At 27.0% G+C, this 22266-nt stretch overlaps 1 protein-coding gene and 2 pseudogenes across 1 annotated transcript; all 3 read left to right on the forward strand.

The window, feature by feature from the left end:
- The first annotated feature begins 9933 nt into the window (after window positions 1-9933).
- Window positions 9934-13066, forward strand: LOC112680346 (annotated as a pseudogene).
- A 3187-nt stretch (window positions 13067-16253) lies between these two features.
- On the forward strand, window positions 16254-17748 carry LOC112680350. The gene is made up of 2 exons (XM_025550419.1): window positions 16254-16694; window positions 17280-17748. Exons 1-2 carry the CDS (start codon window positions 16642-16644, stop codon window positions 17548-17550), a joined length of 324 nt encoding a protein of 107 aa, XP_025406204.1. The 5' UTR covers window positions 16254-16641; the 3' UTR covers window positions 17551-17748.
- Window positions 17749-21536: 3788 nt separating this feature from the next.
- Window positions 21537-22199, forward strand: LOC112680443 (annotated as a pseudogene).
- The last annotated feature ends 67 nt before the right edge of the window (window positions 22200-22266 follow it).

The raw sequence follows: 22266 nt of genomic DNA on the forward strand, positions 1-22266 counted from the left end.
TTTTAATTACTTATAAGTAGTACCTAACCTAAAATATTAGGTACTCATTAATTCCGTCAGTATTTTTAAATAGCTGTAAAATATAATTTTTGCCTCAGGCGTATGTAATTGGTGTCATGATCACAAGAATATTTATAATAAAGATTACAATATTGCATAGAGTAAAGATAGAATTAGTCGTAGACGAAAATGGAAATGAAATTGGCGTACATTGTAGTTAAGTATTATCGTGTGTGTAATGATAATATATATTATATTATAATAACCACTAAGTTGCTCTCTAGAGTTGTACATGGAAAAATAATTAAAATACAGAGATTTTTTTTTTTTTTTTATTCAAATATGAAAAAATTAGTTAAGTGCTCCCCATGTAGCAATATCGATCCAAAACAGATAAGAGAACAACTTATACTTTTGGAATAATCTTATATACCACCGAGAAACGTATGCTTGTACATTATTAAATAATTTACTACAAATGTATTATTATATGTTATAATTTGACAGATTCATCATTTTTAAGGTATCAATTTTATAACACATATACTAGAAAACAAATTCCAAAATTATATGTCAAATTCGATCGATGTTCAACCGGATAAACTAAATGTACACACTTTTAGTACTTATCTATACATTAATAGTTTTGGTTATTGACTATTGAAGTCCACTAAATATTTGTATTTTCTAGACTACGAACATTTTGTTGGTAAAAACGGTATAAGTTTAATTAAATCATAAATAAATTTTATGAAATAGATATGACAATAATTCCAAATCATTAAAAAAAAATATTAGTACAATAGGATATAATATTATATATAACACAAAAAAGCTATATGAAATTTATATTAACCTGACTTTCAATACTTTGTAAAATATTTTATTTATGCAGGTAGGTATCGACAAAACTAAAATAAAATCCTACACATGTTACAAAAATATCGATTTTTTCGGACTTAAAATAATCTATTAACTTTAAGTATAATCGGCTAAAACACAATCATCTACATTAATATACGATCGGAAATTTACATACGGAAATTGATTAATGCTCCGTTTGAAATGAATTCTTACTAAATTATTTACTGAATATTTGCGTGATTAGTTAACGTTTATAAATCCGTTTAATACTAACGTGCGATTAATTTACATGAAATCATAAAATCTCGTAAAATGCTATCTAATTAATTCGCTATTATAAGCTTGTTATATTTTGTACATTTTTTTTTCTTTTTCGTTATTTTCTTAGACGTTTTTTAAATTGTTTGTATGTAACCGTGTACATACGTATTATATAGGTTTTATCGATTAATTACACATGCATAATAATTATGATTTATCGTGATATATCATAATATTCTTAATAAATATTTTCCCATGTAATTTGGGAGTGTTAAATTATGAAATTAGAGACATTCTTCTTCGATATTAGTAGTCATTTGCACAGTTCGCATTCAATACTTAACAGATATTAGCACCTTCGGCTATAAATATCTATATATATATATATATATATATATATATATATAAATATGCAAAATATCTAACCTTAGAAACAATCCGTTTTGAAACCACTTCTTAATTGATTGCAGACACTATATGGATACGAATAGAAAAATTAATTATAAACCAGTTGTAATAATGAGTTATGCGTTTATTTTTTTGAGAGTTTATGTTTTTTTTTTTTTAAATCATTTAATATCAGTCCTGATTCAGGTATTTCCTAATATGATTTTTTTCCATACAGTAAAAAATACATTTTTATTTATTACTCAATTTTAAAATTAGTATTACACAAAAAAACACGTTATTATGGTTTTGTTTTCCTGTTGCAATCATACACGAGTAGATGGTTTAGTGTGCACGGTGTACTTTACGAATCACATGTTCTATTGAAAAAAAATTAATCAGCCTATAATATGATAGTTCTACACTAAACATATCTTTTGCCTTACACTTTTCGATTTTATATTCGAAAAACTTTAATTTAGTTTAGAAAAACGACAAAACTATCATTAGAGTGATTAAAAGTTACCAACCCAAAAAATACCTTTGCTTTACTTTTTCGAGGGTGTTTCACAGGGTAATTAATATAATCATTGATTTGTGATATAATTACTTGTATTTTAAATTTAATTCTAAACTTATATACGTTTCATTTTAAGCACTTATATATGTACATACAAATAAATAATACAAACTTTGTAGAATACTATATAAAATGTAATATTTAACTTTAATTACTAATTAATATGTTATAAATAAATGCGTATATATTATATACATAACTATGTAAGTATAATATTAGTATTTATTAGTATAATATGAATAACGATTGTTATTTTTTATTAAATCTTCGCATTAATATATTGTTATCTTTAAACAAATTGTATATTATTGATAAATATATATCTTATTGATATCAGACGCAGCGTTTCAGAAACGAAAGGTTGCAGTTTAATATTAATTGTGTTATGATAGTTTAATCCGATAATTACTAACCACAAACGAGATTTGTCAAAAATAATTAAAATAATATTCTTCGGTAATTGATATATTATATGACACGAGAGCTGAATAAATATAATTAATATAAGTCTTAGCTCTCAAGTACATAAACTGTAAAATAAAACCACCCAGTAGGTATTATTACATACTTTTAGATTTTAAACCCTAGTCATTATCATGTATTCATCGATCAGTAGGAAATCGTAGACAATCACTTATCATCCTTATCACATGAACGGTTAAAATGTAAAAAGTTGTCACTATAAAAACTTTTTTTTTCTTATAATAATTTATATATTTTTCAAGTAGATAATAAAACAATAATGTTATTTAAAATGGAAAGAAATATTTTTAAATTTAATCAGTGTTCATATACGTTTTGTTAAGTAGGATATCATAAATTATGTACCTAATAAGTTTTAAACATTTTCTTTTCTGTTTTTATTAAAGCTGTACCTTATTGGATAAAATAAAAATTTAACTTGTATACTACGTACCTAGGTGCGTTATTAATATTATAATGTTATTAGGTAAATGAAAAACATCGTCAATTAGCACTATATTAAAGTATTTTAATATAGTAGTATATTAACTATACTAAATTTGTAATATATAAAATACAACTTATTATATTTATAAAAAATAACCTATAATATTATTTTAATGTTAATAAAACTTTCCGTTGTTATTTAAAATTATATTGTGATTTATACATAAAATATATCTTTTGAATATGAAAACTATTTAAGTATACTTAGGTATACATTTTGTATAAAAAAATTACCTGATTTACATTACATTATACAACATGGTAATAACAATATTGAGTTAAATATATTGTTAGTTGTTTATCATACATTTCTTTCCCCGACTTTACGTTCCATTGAGGAACTTTACCTTAAAAACTATCTCCTCTAATACCTCTCTATCAAATACTACATTTTGCAAATCTGTTTAAACTTCTCGGGCTTCCTTATTCTATATTTAATTTTTGCTGTCTATCCATCTTATTCGATATCTATTCCATAGTATATGATAATAAATAATTTAAATAATAAACATACTATGATTAAATTTTGTGTTCATAAATAAGTTTTTTTCCTATTCAATGTGTTTTATATTTTATAAATAGTTATGCATAAATAGGTATTTTTATATTGTGTCTTATAGTTTGATAGAAACATTAAGAACTACTATCAAGGGCGTCATTTGGGGGGTGGCAAGGTGGGAATTTGCCCCTGTCTGATTAAAAATGATCCCAAAGGGCTGTTCGTTTTCAATTAAGCATAAGCCGTTATTTGTGAAAAATTAAGTGCATTTTTATTATTTTGAAAATACTGCGTACTAGATAATTAATTATTACCACAATATTTGGTAATTGCCAAATAGTGTAAACTATAAATAGATATATGAGCATTTTACATGAATATTAGATTTTTGAATGAACTTAATCATCGTTTCAGCAATTCTAACAATGAAATCATTTTACTTTTAATATTTTCTTACCTTCCAGTCTTGATTATTTTAATTTCAAAAGTCCAATTTCAAAATTTTCTTTCCTTAATCATTGTAGTCATTTTGAAATTGATAATTTAATACTTTAAACTGAATTCTTATGTGCAAAAAACTTAAATTAATTAACTTAATTAACTTAAATTATTCTAATAAAGAACGAGATGTTGAAATTCATGATCTTTTTTCTATTTCTAAAATTTTAAATGAACTTCCTCAAGCTTTTACTGAAAGTCTTAGAATTATAAATGTTCTTTCAACTTTGACTGTAACAACTGCTTTCAATGAAAGTTTTTTTTCTTCCCTTAAATTAATTAAAATCTATCTACGTTTAACAATGGGAAATGATCGGCTAAGTGATTTTTTTGGTTATAGCCAAGCCCGCATTAAGGGGAGGCCAGAGAGGGCCATGACTCCGGTCCCAAAGCGGATACCAAGCAATAGTAGACCCTTGGTGGATAGTAGGTTATTTTCGTTTTTTAACTCTTTTTTTAGCTCGTATAAAAAACAATTATAAAATAGTTTTTGTTTTTGTGTTCAGAGAGTAATGTCTTAGAGGTAATTAATACCGATGATATAATTAAAGGGTTTGCTTCCCAAAAAGAAAGAAAAAATGATTTATATAAATAACACTTTTATTTTTTATATTAAAAAAAAAAAACAAGAAATAAATTTATAAACTAGAATATAATTTTTTTTTTTTGTATCTGATATATTATGTGTGAGTCATCAATATTTTGATTATGGTTATGGGCCCTTAAAATTGTTTAGCCCCGGGCCTCAAATTATCCTAATCCGGGCTTGGTCATAGCTGTTGAAAGTGATATTGTTGCAAAAATCAGTTTAGATGATGCAGTAGATGTATTTTCAAAAATGAAAAATATAAGATATTCGCTTACAGCTTAGATTAATTTAGGATTAAGTTAGATTAAGTTAACCTTGTTTAGGTAATGATTATAAAATACAAAATTATATTTTGCAAAAAATGTAAGTTGTATAATAATATAATATGTAAAATATGTGCCTTAAGTAAAAGTTAAAACGTGTAAGCGAAACTCCATATTTCCTCCGGTAATATGGGCCGGTCAAAAATGTTGCCCCACCCCCTATCAATAACTGAAATGACGCCACTGACTACTACTTTTGATATTTAATATAATTTACAAAAAAAGAACTTTGATCTTCTATAGGACGTAGCTTTAGTGCTAGCAAGTTTCACGTTATGCTCCAGATATATTGTATGTACTATATATACCAATATTCTATATGCATTGTAAGCATGAGGTTTTAAAAAATTTTCAATAACTTACTGTAAGCTACGTTGCTTATTGATTTTAATACCTACTTATTTGTAATGATAATACAAGTGAGTTTAATGTCGACGCGAATCAAAATTATCACAAATGTATAGCTTATTTATAAATTATACTTTATCTAAAGAGTCCTTTGAATTTTGGTTTAGGTCGGGAAATAATGTTAGATCATTTATATTTATATTTAAGAATTCACGTTGAGTTTTATTTAATGAGTCTCACCCTCATGTCCAATTTGGCTATAGGTTACTTTTGTTCTTGAAATATTTTATTTTGATATTTTATCATAATTGAGACGTTAAAGTTCTTTGTGGATTTGAAATCCTCAATAACTTATTGTGTGGTTTCCTACGCATATGGCGCACACTGGTAGTTGTTCTTTGATTTTTGTGCAGAAGGAAGTAGGATGGTTAACAACACACTTGACACATCTCGCAAGGAGGTTACAATAAGATTTAGAATGTCCATATTCTTGACAGCTTATACAAAGTATAATTTTACGTTTTTTGTTAGGCTCTTCAATTTTTATTTTTGTATTTAATAAAGAATTTATGTGAAAAATATCTTGATTGATTTCAGCTGATTTTAGGTCAATAAAAAAAAAATGAGAGTTTAATTTTTCTGATTTAGTGTAGAAAATTACATATGTTGCTGACTGTTAATCCTCCAATTTCTTCAATTGCTATACCTATTTCCATTATTGGAGTTGACGGGTGAATGTTACAAATGACTATTCGGAAAGGTATATCTTCATGAGCTTGATATGTGTGAAAATCAGCTTGATTATGTCTGAGATACTTCATGAATAACCTATAAGAATCTGAGGTAGCGGTTTGAACTTGAAGTTGTTGATAGTTGATTTGACGATAACAATTTAAGCACCAATCAGTTCGATTAGGCCTGTACGAAGTGCTGGAAAATGTAATAATTTGCGGAAAAAAATAGGTAAAGGTTGTTTGATTTTGATTTGTTCACTTTCGTTTTCATTATCGATTTCAGTTTGATTTGTTTCAGTATTATTAGTTTCAGCATTTTTATTTATAAGTACGATGTATCGGTTTGAGAATACGAATATGGATTTATTTTGTTTTGTTTTGAGGACTGCTATAATGTTATTGCGTGCTACCTATATAAAGAGTAATAATATTACCAATTTAGTTTTTCTTTACAAATTTTTTGATTTGATTGATTGATTTTTTTTTTTTTTTATAGGATCTTTTGAAAGAAGACTTGGAAAAAATCGCCCCTTTTTTCGATTCCTCCTACATATGATGATGCCAAATTGGTACATTCGGTTCAATAGACCAGTGGTTTTTAACCTTTTTGGATCAAAACCACCCTTTTTTTATTTTTTTGTAATGCGACCCATTAAAAAAAAAAAGTTTTTTTATTCATCAAAACTTAATTTAATTACCTATAAAATATTTACATGATAAACAATTTATTCTCGAATAGGAACGAATAAACTATACTATCTTTAGGTTTTATACCTATGCAGTGCATATATCGTGAGATGCATAGGTGCATAGAGTATGCACGATGTATATACCTATCTACTGTCAGTTGTGTTAATGTATACGTACTTTTTCACAGTGTGTTTCGCCGTTTATTTCGGAAAGGGGGAGTGATTTGTTACTAGTGAATAGGCACAAATTTCGATACATCAGACAGCGGGTAGTCGATGGATTTGTCAGATGGAGGTTCTGTAAAAAGCAGTGTACGTCTACAACAGCGTCTCTTAAACTTATTTATCCATGGAACTCTTTTTGATTTTTATCATGGAATCCCTACTTTTTTTTACTTTTTTAGCTTTTTTTAGGATTATTTGTAAATAAATTATAATCATATAATAATATTGTGTTCAAGGTATTTAATTCAAAAATATGTTGAAAGAGAAATTAAAATAATGATAATTGTATACATATATAATAATATTTTAATAATAATTACTCTAATTAAACTAAATATGAATTTAGACTATTCCATATGGTTTATACATTGTTATTTAATATACAATTATTTTTTTCTACAGTACAAACATTTTTTCACCATTACTAATTTTTAATTGGAAATTTTAAAGTCATTTTTTTAAATTTTTTTAAAAAATTACTTAAACTTCGCGGAACCTTAGGGTTTCGCGGAACACAGTTAAGAAACACTGGTCTACAGTATTAATGACAACTAATGTTACCATTTTAGAAAATGCTAGTGAGCAAAACCACCCAGTGCCGACGCGAGGGGTATGTAGAAAGTGCAATTGCACAGGGCCTCGCACTTATGGATCGGCTCTTGGGCCTAGCGCTTCTTTTCTATAGTATATTAAGATCCTGGGCCTCTCAATTATAATTTGCACAAGCCCTCGCAAATAATAGCATCGACACTGTAACTACCCTACAGATTCAATACGAAAAATCGAAAGGCTAGTTTATAATAAAAATTTAAACATGTTTGAATTTCATCAATCATAAAATTTGATTGACAGTCAGTATCAGTCATACACCTACACGGTCGGTCATGATTGTCACGTTAATTGTTATTCTAAACTGACTGTTTATGATGGCCTTCAAGGATTCTTCAAGGATTATGTTTAAATTATATGTGCTCAAAAACATCTGGTTTCTCAGTAAAACTTACGCCGTATATGATTATTGTTTATGTTTTTTTTTTTTTTTTTATGTCTTATTGTTATGGTCTAAAAATTATTACTATTATTGAAAAATTTGACAACGTCGAATCTAATTTCAAGCGCAGTCGTACGCCTTTGAAGGATCTAAATCGTGTTCTTTGTTATAACTGCGTGCAATTGTATACATAAAAAGGTTATATATAATCCGCGCGCAATCGTACTCCGGCGTTGTGGAATCACCCTTCTCCCACAAAAAAAAAAAAGTAATTTATTACTAATTTATCATCTATGAACCCACTAAAAACTACTATATGAACCCCGGACGAAATTTGTTCTGGTGTACATGCTTGCACCCACATTATATAAATAAGCATTATTATCTAAATATATTTAAAATATAAAAATATAAAAATGAATAAGTTTTTGTCCTCTACTCACTGACTATACGGCTAGACCATTTTCACAAAACAATTGTTAGATATCGGTGATGGGAAAGTTACTACAGAAAAACGGGATGCATACAATTACCAACCGATTTCTGCACAATCATTGATTCGCAAGATGCTCTCATTGACCAGATATTTCTCAATGTACACAGACAATACACAAATCATGAGTGGCTGACTGAAAAAGCAATTTTAGCAGCAAAAAATGTGGTCGTCGACGAATTGAATCTCAAGATACAACATTTGTTACCAGGAGACTTGGTGTCATACAAATCTATTGATACAGTTTGTGATGTTACTGAAGCTGTAAATTATCCAACAGAGTTTTTAAACTCATTGGATTTACCAGGAATGCCACAGCATAATTTACAACTGAAAATTGGATCTCCGATTATTTTGCTTCGTAATTTGAACCCACCACGGTTGTGCAACGGCACGCTATTAGTCATTAAAAAATTAATGAAAAATGTTATCAAAGACATCATTTTAAATGGCAAATTCCGAGGTGAACATATATTATTACCGTGAATCTCTATTATACCCACAGTGGTGCAAATACAATTTAAAGCCTTCAATTTCCAATTAGATTGGCATTTGCAATGACTATTAATAAGTCTCAAAGCCAAACGATGTATGTCTGTGGCTTAGATTTGAGCATATCATGTTTTTTACATGGACAATTATATGAGTACGGGGCGTGCTCTCGAACCATCCAGTTTGTGTTGGCGAAAGATGAGACAACAAAAAATATTGTGTACTCTGTTGCATTAAGGGAATGATAATGTTTTTTACTAATATTGTTGTAATTAGCGATACATTTTAAAGGATCAATTTTAATAAATTATTAAAAAAATAAATGTTTGATGATTTTTAATTTTTATACATTTTTATTTGTATTTCGTCACAATTCTCATCACTCCGTTCCTCTTCCATTTATATACCACATCCTTACACACCTATATTAAATTAGTTATTTTTTTCTAGCAAAATATTCTCTAGAAATATTTTATATGACAAAATAACGTTTTTTGGGTCAACTAGTATATATATATATATATGTGTTTGCTATAGGTTAGTTCATACATACATTACATTATTTTAGCTTTGACTCACAAATATTGAGTTTTTTTATTATTAAAATGGTTGCCATATGAACTGTAGGTCCCCAATAACCTTTATACATTTCGATAAATTTCATAGTTCTCAATTATTTTTTTTTAATATTCCAATAATTCTCAAGAAACGAGATTAGAAATTGCCTAAATGTTGCCCCTTAAATAATAGACGATAAGGTTTATAATCATAACCACGGTCGAGGATATTGATGTGATAAGGATATAGATCATACAAACAATTTTTCCTAAGAACCGTTGGTCAACGGTTGTTATCATATTGTTCTTAAAATAGAAGTATAAATCACCAAAATATTAATATTTTATTTTTGTTAAAACAGACAATAATTAAACTTTAATCAATATAATAATAATAATAATAATAATAATAATAATTATATTGTAGTAATGTGTTCATCGTAATTGTCGTTTAATCATGATTTAATACGTCTATGTAATATAAAATGGCTAAAACTCATTATGTTCTGTATTGTCTTCTGTATAATTTATCTGCAATGCTCATCGTCATTGTGATTTGTATTCCTGAAGTTGCATTTCACGTCAGTTAAATAAATATTATTATTCATGTTTTTTGTAATGCCATTCATATTACGCTATAAAATCTACAAAATGTATACTAAGTCAATAAGTCACTAAGTTACTTGGTCTGATCAAACTGCTGCCTAATTTAATAATTGCCTGCCATACCGGCTAACAAAATATGAAAAGTTCCTCTGGTGCCAACTAAGTACAATTACAGGTAATAATGTATACATAATACCTAACAATAAACTATTATTCACTATTTTTTTAATCTATTGTTATGGGCTTCCATTTATCATATAGTAAATTGTGCTTATATTCACGTAATAGTTGATTACCCGTGTATTTAAAATGCGGGGAATGATAATGTAACATTATATTCTTTTTATAATCTAAATGCCGGTCTATATAACCAGAAACATTATGTAATAAAAATGTACGAATGACAAAAGGTAATAAAAATAATTAGGAATACTGGGTATTACAAATGTATTAATTACGAATAACAAGGGCGATTAAACACTAAAACAGCAAGGGCAACGGTCCACAGAACCATGAAGTCATAAACCTATTCCTGAAAATCACCAAAACAATGGGAGCAGTATCTCTATGACGTCAATCAAGCAATATAAAAGAGGGACCGAAATGACCACAATACAGATGAGTTCTAGTCACGGAACTACAAGCAACTTCACATCACTATATGTTAAAATTTGTTAAACACTTTGAATGTTGAAATAAATGTAAAAAATTAAAATCTCATATCTTATTAATAAAATTTAAATACATCATCGACTGCACTACTTGGAATCGAGCCGGTGGCTCGTAACACTATAATCTAGTATAATATTTAAGAATACATTTTTTATTCTAACCATTATTATTGTGTTAATTACTATCTAGGTATCAATTATTAAATAATTAAAAAAATTTTTGTACATCTTAAAAAACTCATAATCCGCTTTAAAATTAAAATATAATAAAACACCTATGAGATGTTCTAGATAATTATGTTACCTTTAAATTTTAAAAAAGGACATTCTGATGAAGATGATATCCTTAATGAAAAACTGACGGTGTACCCTACACTCCCTAAGAAACAAAAAAGGAAATTAAATTTTCTAAACTTTATTTTTTGTGTTTTTTTTATATTACACTAAGTCTATTTATAATATATTTCAATCTTAGTATTTTATAATAAAGTTATTAATAATTAATTTTTAAGACTAAATCAGTTACAATCATTTAATGAGATTAACAATTATTGTAACAATATTTTTCCGCCAAGAAATGAGTTTGACATGTTATGTTTTACCAATAAGTCATCAGTTCAGTCTAGTAGAAGTATTTTCTTACAAGTCCTATACCAAATGAACTGTCAAAAATATTGAAAAATGTAAATTAGCCAAAAAAGTTTTACATTCTTGTGCTTTTGATTTCAAAGATATTAGTTTGTTAGAAGCTGTTGGTCATCAATTTTGTAAGCTATCAGGTAACTATGCCAGAAACTAATTTTAATTCTGATTGATCAATTTTATTTATTATATTACAAGAGTAGTATTTTAACCCATAAAATTATATTTTTTATAGCTGATATGAATGAAGTAAAGTATAAATTATCTTAAACAAGATGTTTCATCCATTATTGAAGATCAACTGGCATCCAATCAGTCAAATTTAAATACAAATTCTGAAGACAACTATTTATCATGTTTTCCATTAAAAACTGAAAGTGAACTGTTAGCAATGAAATCAACATTACAAAATGAAGAATTAAATTACACAAATAAATTGGTATGTTGTATTTTTTTTTTTTATTATTATGGAATATCTGTATATAATATATACATTTTGTTTTACATAAGTATCAACAATAATTTTACATCTGAAGGAAAAAATATTTTCAAAGTCACTTATTGTATCTTATTGTATCTAATGAGTTCCTCGAGTGTTATAACTGAAAAGGTCAAAAAAATAAAAAATCATTTTCAAAATTTAAAATATGTAAACTCATTAAAGGTAGGTAAGGTATCTTTTTATTTTTTCATGACATGATATTATTATTATTATTATTATGTCAAAAATATTTTGTACTAGGTATTGTTTACACATAATATTTTATAAACTGATAATGAAATAGTTTTAAATTAATTGTTATTATTTTAAGGTGCTGTTAGACATAACATTTCCAGAACAAAAATATTGCAGAAATGAAATCAATAATTGTATTATGTCGTGGCTAAGCATAGGCACCAACAAGGATTGCAAAGTAATAACCTAGTCTAATTTATTATATATATAATTTTTAGAAAATCTAAAATCTAAATATTGAAAAAACAATAATATAATATATGACAATATAAATGACTATGTTTTTTACCCTAAGTTGTTAATTAAAAATGTTGTTATGATCATTAATTTATCTTAACATTTTCTTAATGGGTCATTATTACACAAATTTAATTATTCCTAAATAATGAGATAATTAATACATTATTTTATAAATATTTTTTTTTTTTAATTATGAAAAAAAAACATTGCGACTAATTGATTTTAAATGAGACACTTTGTTATGATATTACAAACATAGTTTTTTATTTAAATTTGTATGTATATATATAAATATTAATTTGATATTTTTTATAACTATTTAAAATTTCAAAGCATTTTAATTTATTATGTTAGTAAAAATGATTAAGTGTATTAAATATTTAAGTTTGCTTATACTCCATTTTTTATATTTATTAATTATTATTTAGTGCTTAAGATATACTATACACCTAATCAATATATAACCAATAAAGCAATATAAATTTTAAAATATTTTCAAGTTTTAAATATTAAAATTTCCTTCATTGTTTTGTTTACAGCAAAGAAAAACTAAAAAAAAGAAGAGAAACTGCAGATTATCTTCATCAGCCTGACAATGAAGATAATCATATTGCAGATGATAATTAACACTTTTACATAAAATTATTTTATACTTCAATTTAAGTAATAAAAAAAAACAGATTTACCTATAAGTAATGTTTTCTTTTATATGTTATTACTATAATATATATTATATTTATAAAAATGTTTATTGAATTTCAATTTAACTTAAAAAAAAAATAATAATATTTATGATATTTTTCTTTTATATATTATTACTATAATACATATTATATTTATAAAAATGTATATGGTTTTATTCTATATGTATAATACCCATTGTACTATTTATTACCATACTTTTTAGTTAGTATATTTCTTAACATTTATATATTGTTTTTAACTTGAGCAATAAAAACATGTTTATTGCAAAAATATTTTATTTTATTTTTTAAACATTTAATATTATTATTAACTATTATATTACATTGGAGAAAAAACTTATAAAAAATATACTTAACAACTACAGTAAAAACATTGTAAATTTTATAAATATGATCATTGATTGTATATTATAATAATCAATGACATAATTGTAGTCATATAGTATGTAACTAGCATCCCTAGAGTATATTAAAAATGTTTATGAAAACACAATATATAATGTTTTATTATAAATAAACTTGTTACATAATGTTCAACTAATATTAACAATATATGGTTACACATAAATATCAGTTATTATAGAAGTACCTTACAATTTTAAATACCTACTATAATAGGTGATCTTTTTAAACTATTTAAAACTACATAACTGTATTTATAATAATTGATTTTAAATGTGTGACCATATTTTTTTAATATTAAATGAACACTGAATAAAAAGTTTATTAATTTATACAGAGGTGTTCTCAGTATTTTTATTGTGAAGGGGGGGATATGAAAATGTATTAAAAGGTAAGCTGTGGGGGCTAAGCTTCCACACTTTTTCATATATAAAAAAAAAACTACAACAATTTACATCAAGCTGCTCAGACACTTTACTTTTGTTTCCTTCACCTACATCTTTCTATATCAGTACTAGTAATAGTAATTTTGATCAAAAATAAAAGTACAAGTTAGTCAGTTATTACTCATCGATACACTATACAAATCGCTAAAAACAATTGATAAACTCAAATATGTTATCACTTGTATTATTGATGGTATATTGAGACTAATTTATTTTTTATACTTTACATCTATATAATATTAAATTCTATATATTAATCTGTAACCGTGGACAGTAATTTTCTATTTGTATACCAATTTCATATTCGGATGGAAAATGATATAGAGTCAAAAAATTATAATTTATTAAATTTTCATTAAAATAATAAATATTTCTTATCAGTTAATCTAGAAAATTCATCTTACCTAAAAAAAAAAAAGAAAGACCATGAGGTAGATCTGTACCCCATATCCCCCCGCCTCAAAAGAAAATACCAATGAATTTAAAACTTAACATAATATAGGTATTATGTTTTTACAACCATTTTTCAAATACTCATCAATTTTCTGACAACTACCCACACCCAAGGCCGTAACTGGGGTGGTCCAGGGGTCCGGACCCCTCCCCCTCGCCCGAAATTTTCAAAAGTAGAAACATTTTAGCGGTGAATATAGTTTATTAACTATAAATTGTATTAAATAATAATGTTAGACCCCCCGAAATTTTTTTCCAGTTACGGCCTTGCCCACACCCGATCTGAGAGGAGCGTCTAAAAACTGAATTGAACCAAGGTGATACTGCGCTTGCGCAAGCGTGTTATCATTATATATCGCAAACTAATATACTGACGCTATATATTATCTTAGTTCTGGTTTTTTTGTATAATTATAATTAATTTTAATATTATAGTTGTACGAAATAACTTTACTGAACCAAAAATTAAAAATAAAACGAACAAATTAAATACATAGACAAGTATACTAATTACTAAGTATGATTAACAAAGTTCTTGTGTTTAGTTCGTAATTCTTTCACTTTCAGTACTCTTGTTTTTTTTTTTTCTGAAATCTGAAACATGGCCCAGTAAACACCATAAGCTAGTACTTAGGGCGGCAATTTCTAATATTATATTTTTCTATTATATATCAATGACGCACACCAACATTTTAATGATAACAGTTCGCGCATGCGCAATACCACCATAGACTAGATTAAATCAGAATGGACCCTCAGTTTTGGCTGATGAAGAGTTAAAGGGACTCCAGTGTTGAAACAATAACTATATATAGTTAAACATAAACAACAGTGTTACACTAAACTTATTGATAAGACGATAATTACAGATTTGGGATTAGTGACTTGACTGATTAAACTCATTTACAAGCTTGGTTAAGTTTATCTACAAATCAATACATGATTCGTTTGCAGTGTTTAATTGAATTGCCGAGTTACTGATTTGCGACACACTGATTCAATTCATTTAATTTACTGAAAAGAGTCGACTCTTTGAGTCAACTCACTCACGAATAATACATTCTTATTATACACGTTTAGGTACTGCAGTGAATGTATGGTAAATTCATAATATAATTTATTTAAAGGTTGTTTTTGTCTAAAAGATTAAACCAAAATATGCTATAATTATACAAACGTAAAGATTATGAGGTACTCTTAAATACATTTGATTAGTTCATTCGAAAAAAATAAGTTTATTAGCAGTTATTTTATGTTAAACCATAAATGGATAAATATTGCCGTGTATTGTATATGGCCGCCGCCTTGGCGAACGAATCTGTGACGTCACGCGCAATGTCAAAAATCACCATGACTAGCGAACGAATAGTCATAAACGAATTTTAGTTGTATCATTATCTTAATTAGACTCTATTACATTTATTATGGTAGTAAAATAATTATTGATTTTTTGAGTTGGATGGTCCTTTAAGGACAAATTCAATTTATTTATTAAAAACATCTGAATCATTTGCGTATTTGACAAAACCTTCTTTTATTGCAGTTATTAGTTTAAAGAAGTTGTGATTAGAATGTATAAGTTAACCTCTTGATTTTAAATTAGTAAGAGCAGATACAGCCTTGTGTTCATTAAAATATCGAATTTTCTAGTAATATATCATCTATAGTCAGTACAATATTGTATTATATATATATATTATTTGTACACAATGAATGGCAGGGAAATGTCAAAGAAGTTATCTTTTTGATAAACTAGGTGGCGTTAGTTCTGCATAATGGAAGAACCCTCCTCCCTCGTAAACATCTCATTCTATATACTTTCATCCCGATTCCTCCCACACCCTCCAACCTATTTGTTTCTAGTCCTCTATTATCTTATTAGTCCGTGCTGTTCTTTACATTCCTAATCCACAGACATTTATACTATACTATAATATAGATATCTGTGTTCTAATCCTAGTCCATTTCTCTCGCTCAATATCAACTTATTAAAAACTGTGTTAAGAAGACAGGATAGCGCAGTCTATTAAATTGTGTCTTTGAAGAACTGTGCAGTGTTATAATTTTAAGGTTATTATTGTTTTTAACTTTGTGCTAAGTTCTAACTAGTGTCTTGTCTTTTGTCAACGAGTAACGACAGTAAACAGTTCATTAGTGTAGCGACTGTGCGTATTGTAAATACTACTTGAGTTTCTGAGTATCTACTGTTTGACTTTTTATTTGTTTTAATTGTTTTCTTCCAATGATTCCATCTCGAAAATTGTCATTGCTCACTTTTCAGCAAAAACTTGCAGAGTAAGTAATTAATAATTATTTAGTTTTAACTTATAAGCTTCTATGTTCTAGTTTATTGCCTATTAAACGTAGGTATGAACTATACTTGTACATAGGGTAATAAAATAACGACAATGAATAAATACCTAAGCTGTCAGTAGTTTATGATGTCTCACACACACAAAATCATAATGCTTCTGTATAGTGAACCAAATTAAATATTTAAATTTCCTGAATTTTAAGGTTCAAGAAAATTCTGTATTTACCATTAAATATACTTATTACTAAGTAGGGAATTTCATTAATAAAGTAGTTATACAAATATAAAATTCCATTGGTACATAACCACTTACTTTTGCAATGGAATCTATAGATAATCATAACTCAGATAATACCGTATTTTGTATTTAACTAAGAAAACTAATTGAATTCTTATAAGATGTTAATTTTCTGCTGGAGTTTCATGATTTTGTTATTATATAAAACAAAATATAAATATCAATATATATATATATATATATATATATATATATATATATGATAAAAAAAGAAAAAAAATGTTATAATAGATATCAATGTAATAAACTAACTATTCTCTATCAACAGTGAGAAAAAGAAACCAGTAGGAATAGCAACAAAATTAATAAGATCAGAACCACCACCATTAGTTATTGAAGGTCTAACAAAGGCAAACAGATTTCGTCTCATATGTAGTGCAGGAGCTGTGCTTGAAGTGATAGAAGACAACAATGAACACGATCCAAAATTATTAGAAATGTGGAGCGACTACTTAAAAAATTTATTACTAACAGCAGCAATAGTAAGTCAATCTAGTGATGAGCCACCAATTCAAGAATCAGGAGAATCTTTTGATTAGATTAAAAAATAATAAGAATTAATGTAAATTTCAAATTTATAATAATCAATTTAAAACATTTTCTTCATTACCAAAAAGGGCTTTATATAAATTAAGCTATTATAAATATACTTAATAAATTCAACCAATAAATTTAGTAGGAAAGTCAATTTTCCTACAAAAAAAAAAAAAACAGAAAACCAGAGTAGTATCTTCAAATCAAAATTGTATTATCAGATTTGTGTATTCGTAGTTTAGAAACCAGAGACATATATCAGAAGCTGAAAATCACATGCAACGGTATTGTGAGCGGACATGTAGCTTAGTTAATTTAGTATAACTATTAATGTATTTTAATTATATAATTTGATTACTTTTACGAATGGGATTTGATAATTTAGTTAAGAAAATGTAACTAAATGTAAAATTATCGAATCACCATTAAATACTGGACATTTTTGTTACTATCCATATTAATCATAACCAAAACATTCGAAAATAAAATGGTAGAAAGGGTTTATTTTTGTAAAAAAAAAAAAAATATGAACCCTAGAATTAAGTTTAGTTCACACAGTGACACAAGGTGCCATGATATTTAATGTCCAAGCAGTGTCGCCATTTGAACAACTTAGTGCCTCAATATGATATCGCGACACTAGTACTGTGGATCAAAAATATTTGATATGCTACACTGGTGTCAAACCTTGTTATTACCACGATTAAAGATACACGAAGTATAATGGTTATTACTAAGTATTATCAATTTATTCAATCGCTTTCTTGTGAAATCAAAGTTACAAAATTACCTGGGATCTTCCATTTGCAACTCCTTTAATAACATTTTTGATGCACTTTATGCATCCCTACGAATTATCCACTTTCTAACCCATTCCTTTTTTTTCTTTTTTTTTTTTTTTTTATATCTAAAACAGCCACAGCTCTGTTTAAAACGTAATAATTGAACATTTTAATTTAACAAAACAATTATTTAATTACATTAAACAAAAACAAACTGAATTAAAACAAAATAGATTGATAATTGTTAAATAGTATGTGAAGTGGTATATTAATATAACAAATAATTATCACAACCATAATTTTAGTGTTAATATTTATTTAAATAATTGACTACATGTAAACAGCAGTCTACATTTATCAGTGATAAATTATCATTTTAGCATGATAGTATCATGCAAATTAATGTCATGGCATCAGTGTCATCATGTGAACCAGGCTGGAAAAAGGTGTTGTGAACACACTTTCACATATTCATTGTGTGATATTATTTAATACGTAATTCCCGTGCATTCATCATTTTAACTACACTTGCCTATCATATTAATTATTAATGCCCTATATTTAATTATTAATGTATTTCAAATTCGGTTATAGTATTTTGAGTATAAATTCACTATCCAAGACATTCTTCCGTGTATGCATTATGTTTAAGATTACCCCTTGGTTGTAATATTCCTACATGTGTGTATTGTTGTTTGACTCTTAATGTATAGTCTTGTGTGCATAAGCGAATATTCTGTGAAATATTAAGGGGGCTCAAATATTTGATGCCAAACAGACTCGTAGGAGCGTTGCCCCTACGCCCCCAACTAACTAATTTTTACATTAAATCACTCATACAATGTTTTCTCATTATCATAATAACTTAAATACTTATAAATATAAAAAGAAAGAATAATTAATAAAATACAACTACCATTTTTAACTTAATTTTATTATTCTATTACATTTTTGGTTAAAAGTATTTAAAATAGCTTCATTACTTAAAGATTTAGTCTTAACTTTTTCAATATATAATATTAAAAGTTCATTAAATTTTTTTGATGTATAGGTGTTCTTAGCCATGTTTTTATTATCCTTATAGCAAAAAAACTTTCGCACATGGCAAAAGTAATAGGTAGTGTTAAAGCAAGTTATATAATTTTATAAAAATTAGGAAATACTTAAGGTGAAGTATTCTTTTTGATATCTTCAATATCGCCTCTTTCAAAAACAAACTAGGTACACTAATATAATTGTGGATATAAGAATATACAATAATGATAAAAATTCTACAACCTGTATAAAAGTACGGTATTGTTTGTTTAATATTTTTAGGGCGGCTTTAACTTCAAATTTTTATTTGGGGGGATAAGCCCCAGCCCGATCTTCGCCTATGCGTGTGTACCCTTGATATTATTATGTAATAAATAATTATTAATCATTATTATGTGTGCCCGTAACAGCGTTGTCGATGTTTTCGTTCCTTAAAGAGACAGTTTTGATCTGATAGTAATAGGTGGATCACGCTCGTTCTATTACAGAGTGATCAAGAAGTCGGGCACATAAAAATAAATGTGTTTGTAAATAGTATTTTATTGAATTACTTGTAATGATGTGCGCTTAAGCCATCACGTCTCTTAAATTTTAAATTTATTATAAAATAATTATAATAGTCATTAGCCTTTAGCTGTAGCTGAATTACACATTTGTTATTATAACTTAAAATATGAGTGTTGATTTGTGTTTAAAAAATGAAATAAAGTTAATAATAATGAACCAGATAAAAAGGTTTTATTATTCTAAAACACAAACCGATCATTTCATCCTATGCTTCGGAAGCTAACGACAATTTCAACAGTGAGGTCGCTACTAGGATGGGAGAGGTAGTATACAATTTTATATTATAGTTAAGTAATTAATTTAGAGATACAAAACCGTCCTCGATAATTTTTTGATTTTTTAATCATTACATAATTTTATTTATAAATACAAATACAAAAAATATTCAATATTAATTTATGGCTGCAATACGATTGCGCGCGGTCCTTATCAACGGTACCTTTTTAGGTGTACGATTGCGCGTGCTAAATTATTTTTCCTTATAAGCAACGTTGCCAAATATACAGATTATAGGTGCATGGTAAATATCCGATTAGATTCCGATTGTGGTGATCCATACGTTATTTATTACTTAATATCGCCGATACCAGACAAACTTTCCATCACTAAGAAGTAGATAATTTTATTTTAGATCATACTTTTATCTTTATTGTAAATTCCCTCACATGTACAAATATACCTAAACTATGATCTCGCATTGTATGTCTATACGTATTTACTGAAATGTCAGTTGTATTCGTGTTCGTGTTTTAGCTGTCAACGTATATTTTTCGCATTGTTAACAATTTATAATTAATTTTTTAAAATGGAGAATAAAATTTTCATACTAAGTTCAGAAAGGGGTAGTGATTTGTTAGTGGTGAAGAAACACAAATTTCGACACATCAGACAGCGGGCAGATGGAAATAACAGATGGAGGTGATGTAAAAAACCCTGTACTTGTACAGTCTTAATGACAAGTGACAATAAAATAATGATAGAAATTGCTGGTGAGCATAACCACCTAGTAGATTCTACTCAAAAAATCGAAAGGCAAGTTTTAAGGGAAAACTGTAAACGTAAAGCTACAAGTTCCATAGCTACCCGGCCAATAAAAATAATTAGAAGTCAACTTATAAATAGCGTGAGTACCGAGTTAGAATATAATGATATAAAATCAGTTAGAAAGGCTATGTATATTCAACGAAGAAAAAAACTTTCCTCCTTACCCTTCATCTTTAGAAAATGCCATTACGCAACTGAACGAATTACAAAATGAAGATTTTTTTATGTTTAGAGGGAAAAAATTTATACATTTACCCGATGATTGCACTTTTATTTGCTTAACAACTGAAGAGTATCTTCAATGTTTGACAAGTTGCACAGATATATTTTCGGACGGAACATTCGACTATGCTCCAAAATTTTTTTTTGCAATTATACACCATTCATGGCTATAAAAACGGTGTTTACGTGCCTTTGGTATACTTTTTTTTAAAGGATAAATTTAAAAACACATACATAAATGTATGGAAATATTTAATTAATATATGTGAAAAGCAATCACTACTTTTTAAAATTGAAATATTACACATTCATTTTGAAATTGTTGCTATCAAGCAACAAAAGAAGTTTTTCCGGATGTCAAAATTAAAACATGCCGTTTTCATTTAGGACAAGCTTGGTGGCGCAAAGTAAGTTGAATCAATATGAATATTTTTAGAAATAATTGATCAAAATCAATTTTCAGATTAATGGCAATATAAAGCTAAGAATGGCATACAACGATCAAAAGAACGATTTACAATTATGGCTAAAATCATTTTTGGACTTTCTTTCATCGCTCCAGATGACGTGGAGGATGCTTTTTTAGAGCTTATAAGTAAATATCCAAATATTACAGATGGACAATTATTTTCTGACTATGTTTTGGAGACGTATGTTGAACCTGGTTGTTTATTTCCACTTATTTTATGGGCTGAAACGCCATCACTAAATCCTAGGTATATATTTAACATACTAATAAGTCAAAAAAAAATATTGTTTACTATATTCATACATTTCAGAACTACAAACGGGGCTGAACGTTTCCATAAAACATATAACGCCCAGTTTACTAGTGCTCATCCTCCGACATCTGTTGTTATAAGTACGCTTATGGAAACTCAGGCAGAAACCGTCACTAAATTATCAACCATTTCCAAAGGAAAAATCAAGCCAAAATCAAAGGAAGAACTAGAAATAAAACACCAGAAAACTTACTTAAGTATTTAGCCATAATTGGAAATAAATATCAGGGCTTTAAAATTTAAATTTTTTTCGATATCTATTCGAATATTTTATATTATTTTATTACAA

The sequence above is a fragment of the Sipha flava genome, unplaced genomic scaffold (assembly GCF_003268045.1).
Source record: "Sipha flava isolate LNK unplaced genomic scaffold, YSA_version1 176_pilon_pilon, whole genome shotgun sequence".
NCBI classification, from domain to species: domain Eukaryota; kingdom Metazoa; phylum Arthropoda; class Insecta; order Hemiptera; family Aphididae; genus Sipha; species Sipha flava.